The sequence below is a fragment of the Salvelinus alpinus genome, chromosome 2 (genome assembly GCF_045679555.1).
Source record: "Salvelinus alpinus chromosome 2, SLU_Salpinus.1, whole genome shotgun sequence".
NCBI lineage: Eukaryota > Metazoa > Chordata > Actinopteri > Salmoniformes > Salmonidae > Salvelinus > Salvelinus alpinus.
The window spans coordinates 47,601,969-47,626,800 of record NC_092087.1 but is presented as its reverse complement, the minus strand read 5'-3'; the positions used below and the strand labels follow the sequence as shown (position 1 = coordinate 47,626,800).

At 43.5% G+C, this 24,832-nt stretch overlaps 1 protein-coding gene across 8 annotated transcripts in view; it reads right to left on the bottom strand.

Annotated features, from left to right (window-relative positions):
- Positions 1-24,832, bottom strand: part of LOC139563299 (plasma membrane calcium-transporting ATPase 1-like) — a 168,770-nt gene that overhangs the window by 65,910 nt on the left and 78,028 nt on the right. For 6 of the 8 annotated variants that reach the window (XM_071381876.1, XM_071381930.1, XM_071381866.1 and 3 more), the window contains 8 exons: positions 23,138-23,263; positions 21,049-21,084; positions 18,019-18,201; positions 12,313-12,527; positions 11,895-12,137; positions 11,201-11,335; positions 10,869-10,978; positions 10,512-10,749 (listed from right to left, as the gene is read on the bottom strand). In XM_071381876.1, coding sequence (XP_071237977.1) covers positions 10,512-10,749; positions 10,869-10,978; positions 11,201-11,335; positions 11,895-12,137; positions 12,313-12,527; positions 18,019-18,201; positions 21,049-21,084; positions 23,138-23,263 — 1,286 coding nt within the window. The remainder of the gene's footprint in view (positions 1-10,511; positions 10,750-10,868; positions 10,979-11,200; positions 11,336-11,894; positions 12,138-12,312; positions 12,528-18,018; positions 18,202-21,048; positions 21,085-23,137; positions 23,264-24,832) is intronic. The other 2 variants (XM_071381916.1, XM_071381921.1) reach the window with 1 other exon arrangement.

Sequence of the window (24,832 nt, the reverse complement as noted above, 5' to 3'; positions counted from 1 at the left end):
GATCTTTCTTCTGAAACTCGTCAGTCTATTCTTGTTCTGAGAAATGAAGGCTATTCCATGCGAGAAATTGCCAAGAAACTGAAGATCTCGTACAACGCTATGTACTACTCCCTTCACAGCAAACTGTCTCTAACCAGAATAGGAAGGAGTGGGAGGACCCGGTGCACAACTGAGCAAGAAGACAAGTACATTAGAGTGTCTAGTTTGAGAAACAGACACCTCACAAGTCCTCAACTGTCAGCTTCATTAAATAGTACCCGCAAAACACCAGTCTCAACGTCAACCGTGAAGAGGTGACTCCAGGATGCTGTCCAGTGTCTGTTCTTTTGCCCCTCTTCATCTTTAATTTGTTTTGTCCAGTCTGAGATACGACTTTTTCTTTGCAACTCAGCCTAGAAGGCCAGCATCCCGGAGTCGCCTCTTCACTGTTGACCTTGAGACTGGTGTTTTGCGGGTACTATTTAATGAAGCTGACAGATTAAGGACTTGTGAGGCGTCTGTTTCTATTTCTAAGTGACCACAAACTTTTGAACGGTAGTGTATATTACAGTAAATAATATGGCTAAACGCCAATGTACTGAGAGAGATGTATAAGAAAGGTATGTTTATGAATGACATTGTAAACAATGACGGTATACAACCAATTCATCCAGGTGTATGGAAAAATATAACCAACTCATCGCAGCTCTGACACAAAAATGGAAAATGCAATGAATTAGTTTGTCTGCCACCAATTAAAAATCCTAAATCCTTAAAATCACTCATGTAAATTGTAAAATGTATCAGTTTGAGTATTGACAACTATGCCGCATAAAATTCAAGATAGTTGTCACAATACCATGGCATTGGGTTTATGAACTGATACATCAATTGATGCATCAATTCGTTCTTTTCAATTTAAGCCATTATAAAAAATTCTCGCCCCACAGAATCAATAGAACATCTCTTTTGGTACTGTCCATCAGGAGCTTGTTTTTGGAGTCAGGTCTAGGAATGGTTATGCCATAATATCAGGGTAAGGTTGACCTGCAAACTGTATTGCTGAGGGATTTGAAGGACCACACAGTCAATAGGAAATATAATTGTGCTCTTGGCTAAATTGTTTATTTCTGGGGCAATTTCGTCAGAAATGCTGCAGACTGGGAGGTTCAAGTCCCTAGTGAGACACCATGGCAGAATGGCGGGATGAATTGCGATAGGAAATGGTAGAATGACTTACTGGGGAATATGGGTTGATCTGTAGCTGTCTGAAGGGTGGAATTGATGAGTGTTGGAATAATTATATACACAAATGTACAGTGTAAATGTTTGAGGTCCTCCAATCAGGGGAAAGGGTGGAAATGGGATTATTGTATGCTTTGCCTTTCGCTATTTATGTTTTGTGGTTTGGTTTCATGCTGTGAGAGGTGTGTGTGCTGGTCCTGGTAGTTATGGGTGCGCTCCACCCGGGCGTCGGGCGGTGCTTGGTTTTTCCAGCCTTTGGAAAATCCCTTTGGGCAAGGGCCTTGCTGGTGTCTCGGGGCGGGTGGGGGCGAGCGCACCATCTGACCAGAGCACCCACTGATGGGAGCAGCCATTTTTAATTGTCTGTATTGTATTGCTTGAAAAAAGAAATGTATATATATAAAATTCAAAAACCAACGCACGGACCTACGATCACTAACTCTCCAATGTTCCACATATCAGGCCTTTAGTCGAAACCATGATAACATCCCTGATACTTTGCATTTTCCCTCAGTAATGCATTTGAATAATAAAACGACACAGGTGTCCTTTCCTCATTTATCATGGAAATTAAGTGTTCCTCATCTCCATAATTAATGGATGATATTAGTAAATCTTCTACATACCAGCAGCTCAGTTCAGAGACGCTGCTGTCATGAAAGATCAGCACTAAAAGTGCACAGCCATTATACTGGCTGCTACTATACGGTATCTTTCATCTAGCAGCTAGCCGCCCTTTCCTTCCAACCCTATTGGGAAATAGTCAGTCACCCACTGGCTACGAAGCTATTTCCATCCACTCTTATCTGCTGCTGCTTGACATTCAAAACTCTAATGACTATCAGTCAGTCACGTGAAGAACACAGCAAGTGGCGGTTGGGCGGAGCAAGGAACCAGCTAATATGTCACAGTCACACTCTCAAAAATGGCTATATTAGATTTACATAATGCTGTTTTCACCAAAGTTCAATGGGTTCGGCATACTGTCTGCCATATTGGCACCAAATGCTCTGTGATATTACATTTGAATTCTAATTATCAGGCTTACGGGCAATATGGCTCTGGCTGGAGCTATAGAGAAAACTTTTTAGGAGACAACAGGGACATTTCAGTCCTCTAGGGCCGCAGTGGAGTGAGGTGGTGTGTTCAGCGGGGGGGCATCCTAATAAAATACTAGGGCTTCACTGAATGGGCTTCACTTACATGTATGTGCGTGCGTGCGTGCGTGCGTGCGTGCGTGCGTGCGTGCGTGCGTGCGAGCGAGCGAGAGAGAGAGAGACTGTGTGTATGTCTGTGTGTGAGACTGTACGCATGTGTCTGTGTGTGCAGATGAGCTTTTCCATCATACTGGCTGCTTGCAGTTATCGTAGCAAAGCAGAACTTGGATCACTGCATCACTGGTTTTCTAACATTGATTTGAACATTTTGATTTGATACATTGTTAATATCAGTGTCATATGCCCCAGTAAGCAATTATAGTGCCTGTAACTGTATTTAGACATAGCCTATTTAAAACAAGTTGTGGTTTCGTTTTGATTATAATTTTAGGCCTCATCAATAGTGAATTTAATCGTGCTTATTGACAACGTTTGGCATGTCCACGGCATGTCCACGGAACAAAAGTGATCCATACTGTTCCGGAACAGAACCGTTCTTTTAAAAGCATGGCAACCAGTTAATAATGTTATTTTACGTTCCAGGTATTTTTTTCTAGTCCCACAACAAAATGCAACAAAGTGCCTATGCAAAGCGGATTTAGGCTACCTGCCCCTCCCCCCTCCGAATCATAGGCTACTTTACTGACATTACAAGCTTGATTCAGAAGATAGGGAGAGATATGTTTTATTAGCTAGAGAAGAATGGATAAACGCTTGTTAATGATACTATAGGGCTAGTTATCACGTTTCATTTCGTTGGATTTATGAACTACAAAAAAATAAGACGTGTTTTTAACACTGGTGCCACTCTGCACACACAAGCGTGTTAGCTAGTTCAAAGGACATTCAAATATTAAGGCAACAGACTATGGAGGGTTTTACGCATATCCAAACTTTTCACAGAAGCTGGACAACGATCTAATATAAAGAGAAAGGGAGAATATCCACTCACTGCTCCCAAATAGGTTTTATAAACATTATGGAACCATCTTTCAGAATGCATTAACACATTCTCATCATAAAGCTAGGACTGAATTATTCTAAGAAATGTGCAACACATGTTGAATTAAACTGTCTCCCTCTAATAATGAATATCTTACTCCTTCCACAGCCAAGAGACTCAAACTAATCTTTGGGCTTCTTATAATCTTCTTTCCTCTCCTCTCCCCTCTTTCACTGTCTTATCCATCCCCCTTCTCTCCTGTATTCCCTCATCTATTCCCTCTCCTCTCCTTTATTCCCTCTCCTCAAATTAAACGAGAAACAAGCAATATGTATTTTTTTTAATATATCTTTTTTAAACAAAAACAATATTTCTTAGTAGGTTGGGGTCAGAAGCATGATATCATAAAATCTGCAGGATAAAAAAAAGACTTGAATCAGCTTTCGTTATTTTAGCCTAGGCCCAGAGTAAAGGAGGGAGGGCTTGGTTTTCAGTCATGTGAAATGGAAAACGAGCAATTGTTACAAGAAAATGACAAGGGTCACCATCATCATCTCATCTCTTGTTCCATGATGGGCATATGGACACATGCAGCCAACATGGAGTTTTTCTTTTTTACGCACATCCAAAACGGGAGCTTGCAAAAATAATGTAGGCCTACAATACAGCGATAAAAATGGGATGTCCGCTGTTTTGCTGCTCCCAAACTTGATCTTTTAATAAAGCATGGGTGCTTAAAGGGATAATCCACCCCAAAACACTCATTCCTATGATTACCAATGCTAAAAGGTGCTCTATGCAGGTATCGCTCTGCCATTTCCTGGTTGCTAAAATTCGAATAGTTCGCCAAATTTCAGTTTAAGCAAGTACAGTACAGAGTATCATTGTACCATCTAAACCGCTGTGAAATATATTTTCCATAACCAAAACTATTGTATGTTCAGCTGTTTGACGCTGGTGTCCAAAACCGAAAGTAAAAAAGACAAAAACAAAACTTAAGCACGGGAAGCATAGAAACAGTGCACATAGAACAGATCTACCAGTTCTTAGACTTGCTTTCAATGCAAATGACATATCTATAACTCACATTTCTTTGTGATTTTGGTCAGGTCAGCCAAAATTGCAGCTTTATATTGCAGCTTTAAACAAACTTTTTTGTGAACACATGTTTTGCTTATGTCATTACAACAAGGATGGTAGCAACATGTGAAAATCATTGTGGGAATCTGTTGCAGCTCAATTTGATTACAAAACCTACAATGCAATGCTCTCTCGCTGGGCTGGCTGGCTAACTAGCTAGCAAAAGTAGCTACACTAGGGTAACCATACAGTCCCTGTTTTTGGTGGCCTGTCCCTGACTGGAGATGTACCCGGAAATGTCCCCGTTTTTAACTGTGTGTTCAAAACAGACCGCAAAGTGAAATAATATTTTACGTGGCAAGAAAGACCAGGCAACAGAGCCTACCGGTTGACTTCTCAATCACGTTGTGCTTGTTTTGGCCAACAGAGGGGGCTGCTCGCTATAGCGGCTTCATTCCCTCTTCTTCTTCTACTACTAACTACTTATTCGCGCTAGTTTTAGAGAAAACTGCTGTGGAAAACTTGGCCAGAAGCTATTAAGTGTCAAGTGAATCCACAACATCACCACAAATGTCTTTTCAAGCCAGGTAAGTTACAATCATTTGAGATATTAGCTAGTGATGTTATGTCACAATTTATTATATACATAGATTATCTACTTTATAAGGTTTTAAATAAGTTATACTAGCTAACGTTAGTCTACATAGCTAAGTTAGCTAGCTACTGTCATGGTAGCTAGGTTATGATTATATTAAATTAATGGATAACATTAGCATAATGTTTTCTGTTAGCGAGTGGAGAGGAAGGAGAGGAGGAAGACTGGATAGGAAGACGAGTGAAAGAGATAGAGGAGAAAAGGTAAAAATATTATTACAGAGCCTGCCAATTTATTATTCCAAGCAATGTTTTTGAGATTCAATTTTAAAATGAGTCAAGCAATGGGAATCTGTTAACCAAAGTATTTTATCTAATAGTGTACTATTTATTATTACAGATTGGAGAAGAAGAAGAGAGTGAGAAGGAACAATTAAGGGAGTAAAAAGAGTGAAGCGAGGAGAGTGTAGAAGAGTGAGGTGGAAAGGTAAAGAGAAGGAAAGGAAGACAGAGCAGGAAGACGAGCGAAGACAAGAGGAGAAAGATTGGAGGAGAAGAAAAAGTTGAGAGCAAGAAGAGTGACAAGGAGAGAAGAAGAGCAGACAGAGGAGGTACAATAGCTCTTTCCAAGAAACGGAAATGCCACTTTACTGACAACATGATGAAAGAATTTCCATTTATAAGCTCAGGTCAAGAATGGTTCACTGCACCCTTTGTAATTCCTCTTTTTCAATTGGCAGCGGGGGAAGAACGGCAGTGGTAGAACATTAACAGATGAAAAAGCATTAAGCCTCTCTGATTGTCCGTGTTGGTATGCCCTCTGTCACCACATTCTTCAAGAAGGTAGAGCCTTCCCAAGAAGAATATGAATTAGCTGTGCAGGAGGGTGTCTTTGCATACCACACGATGCAACACAATCATAGTTACAGATCTATGGACTGCACAGCACAACTGACACGGAATATTTAGATCCGGTTGAATTTGTGTCCCTGTCCATTTATGCGTCAAATCATAGACATGTAAAGCTGCTGACAATAGTAGTCAGATACATGATGGCAGCACATCTGTGGAAACAAAACTGCTTGATTTTGTTGAATTGAAAGGAGAAACAGCAGAGGAAATTGCAGCGGAGGTCCTGGTGGTCATCCAAAAATGTAACCTGGAAAACATTCTCTGCTGACAACAAATACAAACTTTGGAGGACTGAATAGGCTGGGGAGGGTCAATGTCCATACCAAAGTTAAAAATGCTCTGCAGCGGGAGGTGATTGACTTAGGTTGTCCTGCCCACATCATTCATTACACAGCCAGAACAGATTTGCATATGATTCCCCTTGATGGTGAGTACCTGCTCAAAGATATTTTCATATTTTCACCATCAGAGTAGAAAGACTGAAGAGCTTTTGTGAGTTTGTTGGCCAGGAGTACCATAACATTTTATTACACAACAATGTTCGCTGGATGTCCATGCTCCCTGCTGTAGAAAGAGTACTGAAAAGGTATGTGCCATTGAAATCCTTTTTTCTTTCTGAAGACAAAAGCCCTGTTGTCCTGCGAACAATTTTCGAAGATCCACTGACTGAACTTTGCCTGGCCTTTGCCTGGCCTTTGCCTGGCCTAAGAAACGTTGAGGCAAAATTGACTGCAAGATGTGATGAAAACTTCATTCCAGTTTTGGTCAGAGGACTTCTGAGAGAGCTAGAGGAAAATGGAGCAATGTCTAAAGAGAGCTTCTCAAAACATCCCACTCATTCGTCACTACAGCTGTGAACTACTTGCAAGAAAATATTTACATTGTCTCCGTTTAAAAAAGGCAACCTCAGCGTGAAGAGATCCAGAAGGCAGCAGGCACACTGCAGGAAAAATGCCCCAATGTGACCATCAATGAGGATGTTGTGTGTGACGAGGTTACTGGCCTGCAAGAGTTCCTAAAGGGGGGATCGCTTGAAGAATGGAAAACATCTGAGACACCGCTTAGTCAGAGATGGAGCACGGTGGTTACCCACTTCAAAGAGAACGACATCACACACACTAACCTGGCTAGATTAGCATCTGTTGTCATGTGCTTACCTGGAAGTAACGCACCAGTCGAGAGAGTGTTCTCTCAAATGAATGATCTATGGACAGCAGCAAGAAATAGGTTCACTGTTCCTACCATCAAGGCCATGCTTATTGTGAAGACAAACTTCAACCTCCCCTGCCAGGAGTTCATGGAGAAGCTGGCCAAAGACATAGCAATCCTGAAGAAGATACATTCTTCTGAGAAATATGCAGATTAGGTTGGTATAAGTATATTATGTAGTTACCAATCTCCTCATCATCTTATTTCTTTATTATGTTATTAAGTATTTCACATATACTATTGTCTCTGTTTTTTCAATTTTGCTCATGTTCTCTTCTGCTCTTATTCTAACCAGACTACCAGGACCCCTGAATAGCTGTTCAGATTGGACAATTCTGTCTTGTCTGTAGTGTTTCTGTAATATAGTTGTTTTCTCTGTCTATCAGTGTGCATGTTAGACTAAATACATGAAACCCGGAATTGTCCCCCTTTTTTTATTTCATAGATAATAACATTGGATATTTTAATGACATATTGACCGCCGAACTGCAAATGTTCCCGGTTTTAATTTCCGAAATTTGGTCACCTTAAGCTACACACAATAATACCAAAGTCAATACCAGCATGTGAAGTAGCTAGCTAGCTGTAAAATTGCCACAAACAAACTGCGCTATATACTTAGGATTCTCTCACAGAGTTCAACTCACAGTTGCTATGGCAACACCAGCCCTTTCCCACATTTCTCACAGACACACTTCTTTTTATTGGTGAGTCTGAGATATGGCTTTTTCTTTGCAACTCTGCCTAGGAGGCCAGCATGCCGGAGTCGCCTATTCACTGTTGACGTTGAGAATGGTGTTTTGCGGGTATTATTTAATGAAGCTGCCAGTTGAGGACTTGTAGAGGCGTCTGTTTCTCAAACTAGACACTCTAATGTACTTGTCTTCTTGCTCAGTTGTGCACCGGGGCCTCCCACTCCTCTTTCTATTCTGGTTAGAGCCAGTTTGCGCTGTTCTGTGAAGGGAGTACTACACAGCGTTGTACGAGATTTTCAGTTTCTTGGCAATTTCTCGCATGGAATAGCCTTCATTTCTCAGAACAAGAATAGACTGACGAGTTTCAGAAGAAAGTTCTTTGTTTCTGGCCATTTTGATCCTGTAATCGAACCCACAAATGCTGATGCTCCAGATACTCAACTAGTCTAAAGGTCCGTTTCATTGCTTCTTTAAATCAGAACAACAGTTTTCAGCTGTGCTAACATAATTGCAAAAGGGTTTTCTAATGTTCAATTAGCCTTTTAAAATGATACACTTGGATTAGCTAACACAACGTGCCATTGGAACACGGGAGTGATGGTTGCTGTTAATGGGCCTTTGTACGCCTATGTAGATATTCCATTTAAAAAATCTGCCGTTTCCAGCTACAATAGTCATTTACAACATTAACAATGTCTACACTTTATTTCTGAACAATTTGATGTTATCTTAAATGGACAAAAAAAGTGCTTTTCTTTCAAAAACAAGGACATTTCTAAGTGACCCCAAACTTTTGAGCAGTATGTGGACAGCCCTTCAAATTAGGGGATTTGGCTATTTCAGCCACACCCGTTGCTGACAGGTGTATAAAATCGAGCACACTCCATAAACAAACATTGGCAGTAGAATGGCCAGTGGTCAGTTCGTAAAATCTCTGCCCTGCTAGAGGTGCCCCAGTGAACTGCAAGTGCTGTTATTATGAAGTGGAAACATCTAGGAGCAACAACGGCTCAGCTGCGAAGTGGTAGGCCACAAAAGCATATAGAATGGGACCACCGAGTGCTGAAGTGCGTAGCATAAAAATTGTCTGTCCTCGGTTGCAACCGAGTTCCAAACTGCCTCTGGAAGCAATGTCAGCAGAAGACCTGTTCGTCGGGAGCTTCATGAAATGGGTTCCATGGCAGAGCAGCCACACACAATCCTAAGATCACCATGCGCAATGCCAAACGTCAGCTGGAGTGGTGTAAAGCTCGCCACCATTGGACTCTGGACCAGTGGAAACGTGTTCTCTGGAGTGATGAATCACGCTTTTCCATCTGGCAGTCCAAAGGACGAATCTGGGTTTGGTGGATGCCAGGAGAACGCTACCTGCCCCAATGCATAGTGCCAACTGTAAAGTTTGGTGGAGGAGGAATAATGGTCTGGGGCTGTTTTTCATGATTCGGGCCAGGCCCCTTAGCTACAGTATACAATTAATCTAGACGATTCTGTGCCTCCAACTTTGGCAACGGCCCTTTCCTGTTTCAGCATGACAATGCCCACATGCACAAAGCGAGGTACATAGAGAAATGGTTTGTCGACATCGGTGTGGAAGGACTTGACTGGCCTTCGCCGAGCCCTGACCTCAACCACATCGAACACCTTTGTGATTGATTGGAAAACCAACAGAGCCAGGCCTAACATCAGTGCCCGACATCAATGTCCGACCTCACGAATGCTCTTGTGGCTGAATGGAAGCAAATCCCCGCAGCAATGTTCCAACATCTAGTGGAAGCCTGCCCAGAAAATGGAGGCTGTTATAGCAGCAAAGGGGGGACCAACTCCATATTAATGCCCATGATTTTGCAATGAGATGTTCGACGAGCAGGTGTCAACATACTTTTGGTCATGTGCGGGGCGGCAGGTAGCCTTGTGGTTAGAGCGTTGGACTAGTAACCGAAAGGTTGCAAGATCGAATCCCCAAGCTGACAAGTTAAAAATCTGTCATTCTGCCCCTGAACAAGGCAGTTAACCCACTGTTCCAAGGACGTCATTGAAAATAAGAATTTGTTCTTAAGTGACTTGCCTAGTTAAATAAAGGTTAAATATATATATACATATTTTTTTTTAAATATAGCAGCAAAGGGGGGACCAACTCCATATTAATGCCCATGATTTTGGAATGAGATGTTCGGCGAGCAGGTGTCCTCATACTTTTTCATGTAGTGTATGCCTCATGGGTCTTCCGGTCACGGCCGGCTGTGACGCAGCCTGGGATCGAACCCGGGGCTGTAGTGATGCCTCAAGCACTGCGATGCAGAAAATGCCAGAGCGACAGTTTAAAAAAAAAAAAAAAAAAAGTAAAGCTACAAATCCAAATAATTCTGATTAAATGAATCCATAAGGTAGTACATAATTCATTACAAGACTTGCACCGCCTTAGCGCCAGCTAAGCGCCAGCTGAAAATATAGCCCCCGTACATTGGGTTTCATATCTAAACCTCTGATACTGTGGAAAACCTCCACACAACCTCCAGTCAACCTCCAGACAACACCCTACACAGCTAATCTAAGCAGTGTCCAGCCATATCCAACAACCTCAGCTCTCTAGGGATCAACTACAAAATTCACACAATTATTTATGCGCTTTCTGATCAGGCTGAGGGTGTCCCCCCTTGTGTGTTTTGTTCATGCAGAATGCGTCTTTCTGTGTCCCACCTCGTGTCTGACGGGATCCTCGATGCCGACCACACAGATGCAGGTGAGCTCATCAAGGATGTCGGCCTCGTTGTCCCAGTTTGGTTCTCCTGCCTCGGCAGGGAAGTCCCTGTAGGCCACACAGATTGTCCTCAGACCGTCACAGGCCATGGGCTCAATCACGTTCTTCACCATCTCATCACGGTCCTTAGGCTTGAAGATACGTGGCTCCCCGTTCGTGTTCAGGATATGAGAACATCTAGAGAGAGGGAAGGGGGAGAGATGTTTAACTCATCACGTCACAGATGATCAACTCCATCGTTCTCTGTGTATCCGTTCATCAGTGAAAGACAAGACCAATCGCCCTCCCTTCCGTACTTGCGTAGGACGATCTCGGAAGCTCCCTTGCTGTACATGCGGAAGCCACTACCGTCTGTGTTCTTCAGCACCGTGCTCATGCTCTTACGGGACGAGTTGAAGGTGTACACCTTGAAACACACCACTCAGTTATAACTATCATATTACACTATATTATTATAGTACAGTAGTTTGTGTATAAGTTAGCTCTCTGTAAGAATAACGGGTAGTAGGTTATTTGAACATTTTGACTTGGGGCCACCGGGAACAAAACACACATATACATACATTGGATAGACAAGTTACAGATTGCACCATTAGCGTTATGGATACATTTTGAAGCAGCTACACACCTTGTACAGATTCTCTTCAGGAATCTCGTCCCTGATTGGCTGGTAGTCTCTCTTCAGCTCCAGCACGAAGCCCAATAGGGAGCACTCCGTCTTGTTGCCAACGTGGCGGGGCAGACCTCCCTCCTTCTCTGGGGACTGGAGCAACAAAAACGTTACACATACCCTACATACTGTATCCTACCAACATACCGTATCCTACCAACATGTATATTTCATGAAGACATACAGTAAAAGGGACATTGAGACAGGCATCATATAGAGTGGAAAAGCAACCATGTAGATATGCACTAGAGAAGAAGACACTATGCTTTCGTATGGATGTGCACACACTGTGTCGAGGTCGGGTGGCGATCCATATGACGGGGCGCTACGCTCCACGGAACGAGCGGAGATGAGTGCGGGCTACTCCTAAGGGCTATTTAAAGCCTGTGTCTTCCATCTGGTGTGATTATCTGAAATGGTGTTGATGGGCTGATGAATGAATGGATGGGAAGGCAGCATACATTTTTCTGAAATGCCATTATGGACCATTACTGAAGACTGGGACGATATTAGCGTGTGCTTCATGTCTGTGTGTGTGTGTGTGTGTGTGTATATGCGTGCGTGATAGTGAGACGTGAAGGTTTATCGTGAGTGCTTGTTCAATTTGAGGTTGCGTGTATACAGTGTGTGTGTGTGTGTGTCTCTCGCTTACCAGAATCTTAGTAGTATAGGCTGAGTTGATGGCGATGCTGTTGACCATGATTTCCAGAGTGAATGGTTTGATGACGTCAGGTTCCGGTACTTTCTTGTAGTGTGTGTCTCCCAAGTAGGCCTGCACCACGGTCATACGGTTCATGGTGAGGGTGCCTGTCTTGTCAGAGCAGATGGTGGTAGCGTTCCCCATGGTCTCGCACGCATCCAGGTGACGCACCAGGTTATTGTCCTTCATCATTTTCTACACAGGGGACAAGACAGACAGTAGAGGTTAGAGCTGTGTGTGTGTGTGTGTGTGTGTGTGTGTGTGTGTGTGTGTGTGTGTGTACCTGACAGAGTAAGTCTGGGAGATGGTGACAGCTAGCGGCAGCCCCTCTGGCACTGCCACTACCAGCATCGTGTGTGTGTGTGTGTACCTTGACAGAGTAGGCCAGAGAGATGGTGACGGCTAGGGGCAGCCCCTCAGGTACAGCCACCACCAGAACAGTGACTCCGATGATGAAGAACTTGACAAAGTATTGGATATAGATGGGGGTACACTCCTTCAGCCATGGGCGACCCTGCACCCCGAACGTGTCAATCACGAAGTACAGGATGAGAATGATAACCGTCAGAGCTGACATGATCAGACCTGGGCATAGGACACAAAGTAGACAGTTGCAATCCGGCTGTCAAATCCAGGAGAAGGCATATATGAACGATGATGTGTGTCCATACGTTTTTAAGACCTCCTCTGCCTTCCCAATCTGCACGGTCTGTCTCTGTGTGTCTCTCTGTGTTTTTCTGTCTGTGTGTGCTCGTTAATGTTGTCACAATACCAGATTTTTTTAATTTTGAGTTTAATATCAGGATACGCGATACCGTCACAATATCAGATACCAAAACGGCATCACGGCAAAAGAAAAAGGCACATTAGCCAAAGTCACAGAATGGCACTTCCAGACAGATCTTTTGAGTTCAATATCATTACATACATACAAGCAATCTAACTACATAACAATATAACGGTAATCATTTATTTCAATGGTAAATCTCTATTGATAAACTGGGTAAATCAAGATGTAGCAATACAGGTGAATGCATATTCAATAGGAGTGTGCACATGCATTGAGTTATCGAGCTTCGTTTGTGTGATTTCATGGGGCTATAGATGAAAAACTGTTTCCATTTGGGACTAATTGTATTGTACGGATCAACAACATTTGCATAGAAGAAGCAATCTGTTCTTTGATAATAGTGTGCGCGGTCTATTTAAGACCCATGATGTCATTCACACACACACACAGTTCGAGGCTCAAGCAAAGATCATCTTGACTGGGAGAGACGTGAATTAATTAAGTTTAGGTGACAATCAGCTTTTAAGTCAGCAATATTTTGCGTTATGGTTTGCATATTATCACACATAAGGTACAATGGTAGTACATTGATGTTCGCTTCAGCTGTACAGTGCCTTCAGAAAGTATTGATACTCCTTAATATATTCCACTTTTTTGTGTTACAGCCTGAATTTTTATTTAACTAGGCAAGTCAGTTAAGAACAAATTCTTATTTACAATGACGGCCTACCGGGGAACAGCAAATGTTTTGTTTCTCACCAATCTATATACACAATACATAATGACAAAGTGAAAACATGGTTTTAGAAATGTTTTCAGAAATATCTCATTTACATAAGTATTCACACACCCCTGAGTCACCGTAGACAGTGATTACAGATTTGAGTCTTTCTGGGTAAGTCTCTAAGTGCTTTGCATACCTGGATTGTACAACATTTGCACATTATCCTTTTCAAAATTATTCAAGCTCTGTAAAATTGGCTGTTGATCATTGCTAGACAACCATTTTACAAGTCTTGCCATAGATTTTCAAGCAGATTTAAGTCAAAATTGTAACTCGGCCACTCAGGAACATTCACGGTCTTCTTGGTAAGCAACATCAGTGTCGATTTGGTCGTGTGTTTTAGGTTATTGTCCTGCTGAAAGGAGAAATAATCTCCCAATGTCTAGTGGAAAGCAGACTGAACCAGGCTTTTCTGTAGGATGTTACCTGTACTTCGCTCCATTCCATTTATTTGTTATCCTGAAAACCCCCCCAGTTCTTAATGATTACAAGCATACCCATAACATGGTGCAGCCCCCACTATGCTTGAAAATATCAAGAGTGGTACTCAGTAATGTGTTGTATTTGCCCCAAACATAACTTTCTATTGAGGACAAAAAGTTAACTGCTTTGACACATTTTTTGCAGTATTGCTTAAGTGAGTGCCTTGTTGCAAACAGGATGCATGTTTTGGAATATTTTCTATTCTGTACAGCCTTCCTTCTTTTCACTCTGTTAATTAAGTTAGTATTGTGGAGTAACTACAATGTTGTTGATCCATCCTCCGTTTTCTGCTACCATAGCCATTAAATTCTAACTGTTTTAAAATAATCATTGGCCTTATGGTGAAATCCCTGAGCGGTTTCTTTCCTCTCCGCCAACTGAGTTAGAAAGGACGCCTGTATCTTTGTAGTGACTGGGTGTATTGATAGACCATCCAAAGTGTAATTAATAACTTCACCATGCTCAAAGAGATATTCAATGTCTACTTTTTATTTTTACCCATCTACCAATAGGTGCCCTTCTTTGCGACGCATTGGAAAACCTCCCTGGTCTTTGTGGTTGAATCTGTGTTTGAAATTCACTGCTCGACTGAGGGACCTTACAGAATATTGTACATGTGTGGGGTACAGAGATGAGGTAGTCATTAAAAAAATCATTTGAACCATTATTATTGCACACACAGTGTGTCCATGTAACTCATTATGTGACTTGTTAAGCACATTTTTACTTCTGAACTTATTTAGGCTTGCCATAACAAAAGGGTTGTATACTTTTCAGCTTTGTTTTTTAAATTAATTTGTTAAAATGTTTAAAAACATTATTCCACTTGGATATTATGGGATATTGTGTGTAGGTCCGTGACCAAAATAATCTAAATTTAATCCATTTTAAATTCAGGCTGTAAAACAACAAAATGTGGAGAAAAAAGTCAAGGGGTTTAATACTTTACTTTCTCTATGCTGATCATCTCTCAGTAGATGGCGTGAGACACATTTGACAGAAGTACAGAAAGTAACAAAAATTTGAATACCGAACCGTTTTTTATGTTCTAGTATCGAAACAGTTCAGACGTTTGGTATACCGTGCAACACTAGTGTCGTCATTAATCTACACACAATACCCCATAATGACAAAGCAAAAAATAGGTTTTCAAAAAAGAAAAGACCTTATTTACAGAATTATTCAGACCCTTTGCTATGAGACTTACTGAGCTCAAGTGCATTCTGTTTTCATTCATCATCCTTGAGATGTTTCTACATCTTGATTGGAGTCCACTTGTGGACAATTCAATTGATTGGACATAATTGGGAAAGGCACACACCTGTCTATATAAAGGTCCCACAGTTGACAGTGCATATCAGAGCATAAACCAAGCCATGAGGTCGAAGGAATTGTCCGTAGAGCTCCGAGACAGGATTGTGTCGAGGCACAGATCTAAGGAAGAGTACCAAAACATTTCTGCAGCATTGAAGGTCGACCAAGAACACAGGGGCCTCCATCATTTTTAAATGGAAGAAGTTTGGAACCACCAAGACTCTTCCTGGAGCTGGCCGCCCGGCCAAACTGAGCAATCGGCGGAGAAGGGCCTTGGTCAGGGAGGGGATCAAGAACCCGATGGTCACTGACAGAGCTCCAGAGTTCCTCTGGGGAGATGGGAGAACCTTCCAGAAGGAAAACCATCTCTACAATCCTTGATGGTAGTGGCCAGATGGAAGCTACTCTTCAGTAAAAAGCACATGACAGCCCGCTTGGAGTTTGCCAAAAGGCACCTAAAGGACTCTCAGACCATGAGAAACAAGATTCTCTGCTCTGATGAAATCAAGATTGAACTCTTTTGCCTGAATGCCAAGCATCACCTGGCACCATCCCTACGGTGAAGCATGGTGGTGGCAGCATCATTAGACTACTGCAATGCTCTACTTTCCGGCTACCCGGATAAAGCACTAAATAAACTTCAGTTAGTGCTAAATACGGCTGCTAGAATCCTGACTAGAACCAACAAATAAGATTATATTACTCCAGTGCTAGCCTCTCTACACTGGTTTCCTGTTAAGGCAAGGGCTGATTTCAAGGTTTTACTGCTAACCTACAAAGCATTACATGGGCTTGCTCCTACCTATCTTTCCGATTTGGTCCTGCCGTACATACCTACACGTACGCTACGTTCACAAGACGCAGGCCTCCTAATTGTCCCTAGAATTACTAAGCAAACAGCTGGAGGCAGGGTTTTCTCCTATAGAGCTACATTTTTATGGAATGGTCTGCCTACCCATGTGAGAGACGCAGACTCGGTCTCAACCTTTAAGTCTTTACTGAAGACTCATCTCTTCAGTAGGTCATATGATTGAGTGTAGTCTGGCCCAGGAGTGTGAAGGTGAACGGAAAGGCTCTGGAGCAACGAACCGCCCTTGCTGTCTCTGCCTGGCCGGTTCCCCCCTCTCCACTGGGATTCTCTGCCTCTAACCCTATTACAGGAGCTGAGTCACTGGCTTACTGGTGCTCTTCCATGCCGTCCCTAGGAGGGGTGTGTCACTTGAGTGGGTTGAGTCACTGACATGATCTTCCTGTCTGGGTTGGGTTGTGCCGTGGCGGAGATCTTTGTGGGCTATACTCGGCCTTGTCTCAGGATGGTAAGTTGGTGGTTGAGGATATCCCTCTAGTGGTGTGGGGGCTGTGCTTTGGCAAAGTTGGTGGGGTTATATCCTGCCTGTTTGGCCCTCTCCGGGGGTATCATCGGATGGGTCCACAGTGTCTCCTGACCTCTCCTGTCTCAGCCTCCAGTATTTATGCTGCAGTAGTTTGTGTCGGGGGGCTAGGGTCAGTCTGTTATATCTGGAGTACTTCTCCTGTCTTATCCGGTGTCCTGTGTGAATTTAAGTATGCTCTCTCTAATTCTCTTTTTCTCTCTCTTGGAGGACCTGAGCCCTAGGACCATGCCTCAGGACTACCTGGCATGATGACTCCTTGCTGTCCCCAGTCCACCTGGTCGTGCTGCTGCTCCAGTTTCAACTGTTCTGCCTGCGGCTATGGAACCCTGACCTGTTCACTGGACGTGCTACCTGTCCCAGACCTGCTGTTTTCAACTCTCTAGAGATAGCAGGAGCGGTAGAGATACTCTCAATGATCGGCTATGAAAAGCCAACTGACATTTACTCCTGAGGTGCTGACTTGTTGCACCCTCGACAACTACTGTGATTATTATTATTATTATCTGACCATGCTGGTCATTTATGAACATTTGAACAACTTGGCCATGTTCTGTTATAATCTCCACCCAGCACAGCCAGAAGAGGACTGGCCACCCCTCATAGCCTGGTTCCTCTCTAGGTTTCTTCCTAGGTTTGGGCCTTTCTAGGGAGTTTTTCCTAGCCACCGTGCTTCTACACCTGCATTTCTTGCTGTTTGTGGTTTTAGGCTGGGTTTCTGTACAGCACTTTGAGATATCAGCTGATGTAAGAAGGGCTATATAAATACATTTGATTTGATGCTGTGGGGATGTTTTTCAGCGGCAGGGAGTAGGAAACTAGTCAGGATCGAGGGAAAGATGAACGGAGCAAAGTACAGAGAGATCCTTGATGAAAGCCACCTGCTCCAGAGTGCTCAGGAACTCAGACTGGGGCGAATCCTAAGCATACAGGCAAGACAATGCAGGAGTGGCATCAGGACAAGTCTCTGAATGTTCATGAGTGGCCCAGCCAGAGCCCGGATTGAACATCTCTGGAGAGACCTGAAAATAGCAGTGCAGCGACGCTTCCCATCCAACCTGACAGATCTTGAGAGGATCTGCAGAGAAGAATAGGAGAAACTCCCCAAATACAGGTGTGCCAAGCTTGCTGCGTCACACCCAAGAAGCCACAAGGCTTTCTAAAAAAGGTTTTTGCATTGTCATTATGGGGTATTGTGTGTAGATTGAGATAAAAATAAATAAAAACATTTTAGAATACGGATGTAACATATATCAGTTTATGTCCATCCGTGTGTGTGTCCGTGTAAGTGTGCATCTCCGCCTCGGTCCTCACCTGCCTTCCCGATCTGCACGGCTAGTTTGGTGAGTTTGCCCTGCAGCACAGACTTCTCCTTCTTGTTGACCTGAACCTTCTTCACCCGTTTCACCTCCACCTCAGGCTCCTTCTCCTCAGACTCAACCGCCTCGTCACTCTTCAGGGGCTGGATCTCCAGGGCAATGCCGTCCTGGGTCTTAGCTATTGGATAGGGTAAAGGGATGGGGAAGAGGGATGGATGGGATAGAGGGAGGGGGTAAAGGGAAGTGGGATAGAGGGAGGTGGAGTGGGAGGTTGAGCGGAGGGAAGCATTTAGTAGTGGTGTGGGGAAGGTTTGGGGGGGTTAAGATAGTGATGTGAGGTTGAAGATGATTGGTGGTGAGGTTTTGTTGGGTCGGGGAGAGGCGCAGCAACAGTAAGGGGATCAAGGAGGGGTTGGGGTGAAGGGCAGAGAGACACAGAGAGGTTGTGGTTCAGTTGCAGTTGGAAGAGAGACAGAGACACAGTCAGTCACCAAACCACCAGACTCAGGTCCTGAACAGTGATCCACTGAAACAACTCAGCTGCGGATCACTTAGATCTCTTTAACCAGAACAAATCCCTTAAGGTGATCAACACTGATGTTATTATGTGTTGTTACCTGTCAGTTTGATGGAGAGTTCAGCAATGTGATGTATTCTTCATTAAAGGAAAATTGGTATTAAAAAAATTAAATAATCGACTGATTGTTTAAGTACTCTTATGCAGAAATGAATCATTATGAAAGAAGGAAGGTATTGGAAAGAGTAAACACATAGCACAGAATTCAGCAGGAAATGCTTGAGATAAAAGGATTTAATGATACAAAACGGATTTAAAGCAGCAATTTAACGATTTACAACTTGTCCCAGAGTCTATGGAGACATTTTTACAGCATTCATGTAAACAGAGAATAGATTCAGAACAAGAGATACAGGTTGTACATTTTACAATGCTTCCTTGTCGGGGGATTGTCAACTGAACATTTTCCTCTCTGCTACAGAGCTCAGTCGTGTTTTACATACGCAAATATGAGATTTGCATTTCACCACTTCAACAGCTTAGATTTGCTCTGTTTGTTCTCTGGGAGCATTGTGATCCCTGTGTTTCATCTTCATTCTGCCAACAACCTGGCACTGCAACAAGTCACTATATCTATTTCACAATATAATAAAGGTGAAAAAGTAAAGGATGAATAAAGATATCAGTATTCTATGGTAATCAGTGCCTTATGCATTCTTTTGGATTCCATTTGTGGCACATGCAACAATAGTCAGTTCACACAAAAGCAGTACATTCACAATCTAGCAGGATCATTTTGTACCGTCTACTTGTGTTGTTTTTGCCTTGATAATATGACTTTACATGAGTCCCCCTGCACTGAGCAGAACAGGCCACCAGTCTCAACACAAAACCCATTAGAACAGACCAGAATAAACACAGCCACACACTGACTGGACTGGCAGACGGACGGACTGACTCACGCACAGCACTTACAAACGCAGCACGGACCACGCACCACGACGAAGAAGGGGGGCGAGTGTGTGTCACGAAAAAAAAAAACATGTCAACAAACAAAGAAACCGACAAACTGCAAAAAGATACCCCCAAAAAACCAAGCAGAGCGTTACAACCACCACAAAGAGAGAAGGAGGATAAGAGGTAGAAGAGGAGGCTGCAAATCTCCAGAGGTAGGTTTTTTTTTGCGAAAGAGAGAGAGAAAGAGAGACAGAGAGAGAGGTAAACAGTGATAAGAGAGTACGAGACAGCATGAGGTCCTGAGCAACATCCTGGAAAGAGGCAACAGTGAGAGAAATTAAAGAAAAAAGAAACAATAGAGAAACAGAACAGACAACAATCCACAGCCAATTGATACTGTCAGGGTGCAATTCCCACACTGAGCCACTTCCCAGAGCTAATGCTCTCTCCTTAACCCCTAGAGACTAGTGTTAGATATTCTACTATTCTATTATAATTCTGTTAAGATCCCTTCTCTGTTACACTAAACCCAATCACTATTACCAAATTCACAGATCCTGCATGGTATCAGGGGTCCTACAACTCCCATTCCATTACCTCTCAAGAGCCAGAGATGACTTGGCGTCCATAAAGCTACACTGGGTTCACTACAATTCAAAATAAGTATTTTCAGAATATGATATGTTGTGAAGTGAATGCAGGTCAGGTTGACATGTCCCAAATAATTTAATCTTCTCCTGCTCCAGCAATATTTCTCCATGCTAGAAAGGAGAGAATCTGTTCACTAGTGCTAAAGTCCAAGGGCGAGGGGAAAGAGAGGGCAGGAGGGCTGGGGAGGTGTAAGTAGCAGATGCTCAGGCCCTAGGAGGCTGGGGGACGGTCGGGTGTGTGAAGGGGAGGCGGGGGGGAGGGACAAAGCTTGGATGAGTTCTGAATGACACGCCACATGGAGGGTGGGAGGGTGGACCCGTCCAGGCCAGGAAAGCTGGAAGAGCTTCAACACCTGGGTCCTTTTTTGAATGTATCTGACCTCTCCACATCTGACACACGCACACATTTAATTTTTTTAAATTTTAATTAAACCTTTATTTAACCAGGTCAGTCTTGTTGAGATGAAAATATATGTGGAATGTATCTTTTCAATCTCAACATAGCATGTGAGGATGGTGAAACTTATAGAACTAACCCGTTTGCAGCTCTGTGAGCGAGATAAAGCTAAACCCATTTAGCTCTATAAGGGTTAAACATCTACTGGAGTTAAATAGCTCCGAATGATATAACTGTAGTCAATAACGGTAATGCTGAATGCTAACCCTAGCTAGCTTAGTGATTGATTGGGTCTGCTACGGTGGCATTGACGGCCTACCCCACTTCTCTCTGTGTGCCAGTGGCAGGTGAGAGTTGCATCCTTCCACAGGTAAAGCGAGACGAGAAGAACCTCCCCTTTTCAGCAGGTGGAGGGAAGCGAGAGTGAGAGAGACAGAGTGAGACGGACACGAGACTCCCAGACTGCTGCTGAATGGAGGGGGGAGGGAGGGATGGAGGGGTTACCTTTGTTGCGATTTTCGGGGGGTCCTTGTTTTTTACCTGTTCAGACAGAGAGAGAGAGTGCGGAATGCTGACAACATGGCTTAAAAGGAAATTAAAAAATCATAAAGCCAAACAGAACAGAAGATCAAAACAATAGAAATTCACGTGTGTTGGGGGCTGGAAGGGGCCATCAGAGGAGAGAGAGCACTAGTTGGTTTAAGGCTGTAGAGTATAAAATAGAGCATCCACCCATAGACAGCAGGTCGGTTACTGATGACTGGTTACACTGGGCTCTTGTCTGTTTCGATCAATACATGTGTGACTAACGGCAGTAAGTTTATAAAAACACATGCACATACACGCACACAGACATACGCACACACACACACACACATCCCGTCCATTCACTCATGCCCCTGTCTTGACATTCAGGGAAGCAGTCATTTCAGATTGATGTCAGACAGACGAAGAGGCTGCACTGCCGCAGGTTTTTCTCCTTCTGCCTGAGAGTGGTGGTGAAGAATGTGTCAGTTCAAGATGTGTGTAGCCCTGAAAGGGGGGTGTATGTGGAGATAAGTTAGGGTTAGGGTTACCTACTCTATGAGTAACTGTATCAGTATGTGTCTCTGGCAGAGGTGTCTGTGTGTGTGTGTGTGTGTGTGTGTGTTTGACTGTCTTTGTGTGTGTGTGTGTGTGTGTGTGTGTGTATACGTGTTTGACTGTCTTTGTGCGTGTGTGTGTGTGTGTGCATATACGTGTTTGACTGTCTTTGTGTGTGTGTGTGTGTGTGTGTGTGTGTGTGTGTGTGTGTGTGTGTGTGTGTGTGTGTGCGAGCATGAAGGGGAAGTGTGTGTGCATGAGTGAACGCATGGGAGGTGAGTTTGTGTGTGGAGGTGACACAGCCCTCTTTCTGTTTCCATTCTCGCTGTACACACCTGTCTCAGAGGAAGACAGCCATTTCAACATCTAGTGTGTGTGCCTGTGTTGCAGCCAGTGTGTGTGTGTGCCTGTGTTGCAGCCAGTGTGTGTGTGTGTGTGTGTGTGTGTGTGTGTGTGTGTGTGTGTGTGTGTGTGTGTGTGTGTGTGTATCTAGCCTGTACTTGCTCTGATCTACTTTCTTATAAACCCATAACATTAAGATCATGATGGTGGCGCTCTGCGATTTCGTGAACAATTGAAATCACAGTCTAATTCTGTGATGACATGAGATGCCAATTGGAATGAGTTGTCGCCTTGCAGCTCCCTCCTCCGAGCAGGCACATTCAGCCCCTTTAGAATGAAAGCCTGAAGAACTGAAATCTGAGCAAAAAACTCTTACCAAACAGAAAAGGAGACGTAGCAGAGTTTTAGTACGGCACACGCGCTTATTACAGACCATATTGATAGATACACAGATCAAATGTATTGGGAGGCCTCTGTTGTTTAACGTGATCATATCTATCCACGAGCTTCACCACATCAAGTCCTTCGAGAGGTAGATGCATGACGGACGTTGAACACATACAGCGGTGTCACCGCTTTAGCGCTTCTCACTTCAGCGCCTGTGATGTCATAGATCTAGTAGGTTAAGTAGAGGGTTCTGACAATGGCGTTCCAGTGTAGTTAGAACAGATACGAAAGGGAGGGAGGGATGAAGGAGTGGAGAATGAAAGTCTTCTTCTTTTTTTCTCTGACAGTAAGTCTGTGGTATGGACATAAAATGACCACCCATGAACAGAACCACTTCGGGGAAGGAGTGGTCTGGAAAGGGCATTGGCTTGGATGTGAAATCTAACACCAAGGATTCGACAAAATAAGGATAGGACAGCGAAGTCAATGAAACTGAGCATTCAGAATGGAACCTCTGGCCTCCATAGTACAGTGTCTATCATGGCCGTCCCATTCTTCTTCACAACATTCTCGAGTTCAACAGACAGTATGGTTACTCAACCTCCCACCAGAATCTTACCTCAGGGATCCAGCAAACAGAGAACTCGCGTAGAAAGACCGAGAGAGCTCGGCAGAAAGAAACAAAGAAAGGAGACCGCTTGTAAAAAGCAAGTCACTGACTCTCTGTGAACTGTGACCATGGCGACATGCGTTTGCCAATTGTTCCCTGTTTATCTCTCACCTTTCTTGATCTTCTTTTCCTCGTCGCTGTCTCCCGCCCCCAGCAGAGTGAAGATGATTCCAGTCTGGGAGTTGAGACCCACCGCAGACACCACCATTCTGCCTGATCCCTCCATCACATGGGTGCCTGGAGGAGGGAGGGAAGGAAAGAGAAAGAGAGAGAATACTAGTACATAAACAGAAAGGTCATGACTGTGCTACAGTATACTGTATGTATGAATGACTGTACTGTATGTTACTCCATTGTGTCCTCCATTTTCAGTCTCCATATACTACATCACACGCTTTATGTTATCATTAAAGCTAGAATCCTTAGTTGCTACACCAATTTTTGGACTTATAAATGAGTGATATATACCCATTGATTCCTGAAGACTATAACTTATACGTAAATGCCTCATGGGCTTATTTCAACTGTCGTACCCCATCAGAACACAAAGTATAAGATTGGTCTAAAACAATGTTTGTAAACAACGTAAATGTAAACACACTTTGCATAGCATAAAAATATGCTTAAAACTATAAATTGGTATATCATGGATGCTCAGTGCTTGCATCCATAGCTCTGTCTATGAATTTGAGAGTGGTAAAAAAAAAAGTAGGCCCATCCCACAGCTTTTTACAAAAACAGAAGCGGGATGAAAGCTTTGATAGTTTGAATTGCGGATTCTATCTTTAAAGGGGCAAAATGGATGTAGCAACTGCATATGACCCTTTTTAAAGACAAAGTTCCTGACTGGAATATGTTCCCGGGATTCTTCCGATGGCAATGAGGAGTACACTACATCAGTCACTGGCTTTATCAATAAGTGCATCGAGGACGTCGTCCCCACAGTGACTGTACATTTCTACCCCGACCAGAAGCCATGGATTACAGGCAACATTCGCACTGATCTAAAGGGTAGAGCTGCCACTTTCAAGGAGTGGGACTCTAACCCTGAAGCTTATAAGAAATCCCACTATGCCCTCAGACGAACCATCAAACAAGCAAAGTGTCAATACAGGACCAAGATCGAATCATACTACACCAGCTCCGACACTCGTCGGATGTTGCAGGGCTTGCGAACTATTACAGACTAGAAAGGGAAGCACAGCCAAGAGCTGCCCAGTGACACAAGCCTACCAGACGAGCTAAATAGAGGCAAGTAACACTGAAACATGCATGACAGCATCAGTTGTTCCGACGACAGTGTGATCACGCTCTCCGCAGCCGATGTGAGTAAGACCTTTAAACAGGTCAACATTCACAAGGCCGCAGACGGATTACCAGGACGTGTACCCCGAGCATGCGCGACACACTGGCAAGTGTCTTCACTGACATTTTCAACCTCTCCCTGTCTGAGTCTGTAATACCAACATGTTTCAAGCAGACCACCATAGTACCTGTGCCCAAGAACACCAAGGTAACCTGATTAAATGACTACAGACCCGTAGCACTCACGTCTGTAGCCATGAAATGCTTTGAAGGGCTGGTCATGGATCACATCAACACCATTATCCCAGAAACCCTAGACCCACTCCAACTTGCATTCTGCACCAACAGATCCACAGATGATGCAATCTCTATTGCACTCCACACTGCCCTTTCACACCTGGACAAAAGGAACACCTACAGTGGGGAGAACAAGTATTTGATACACTGCCGATTTTGCAGGTTTTCCTACTTACAAAGCATGTAGAGGTCTGTCATTTTTAT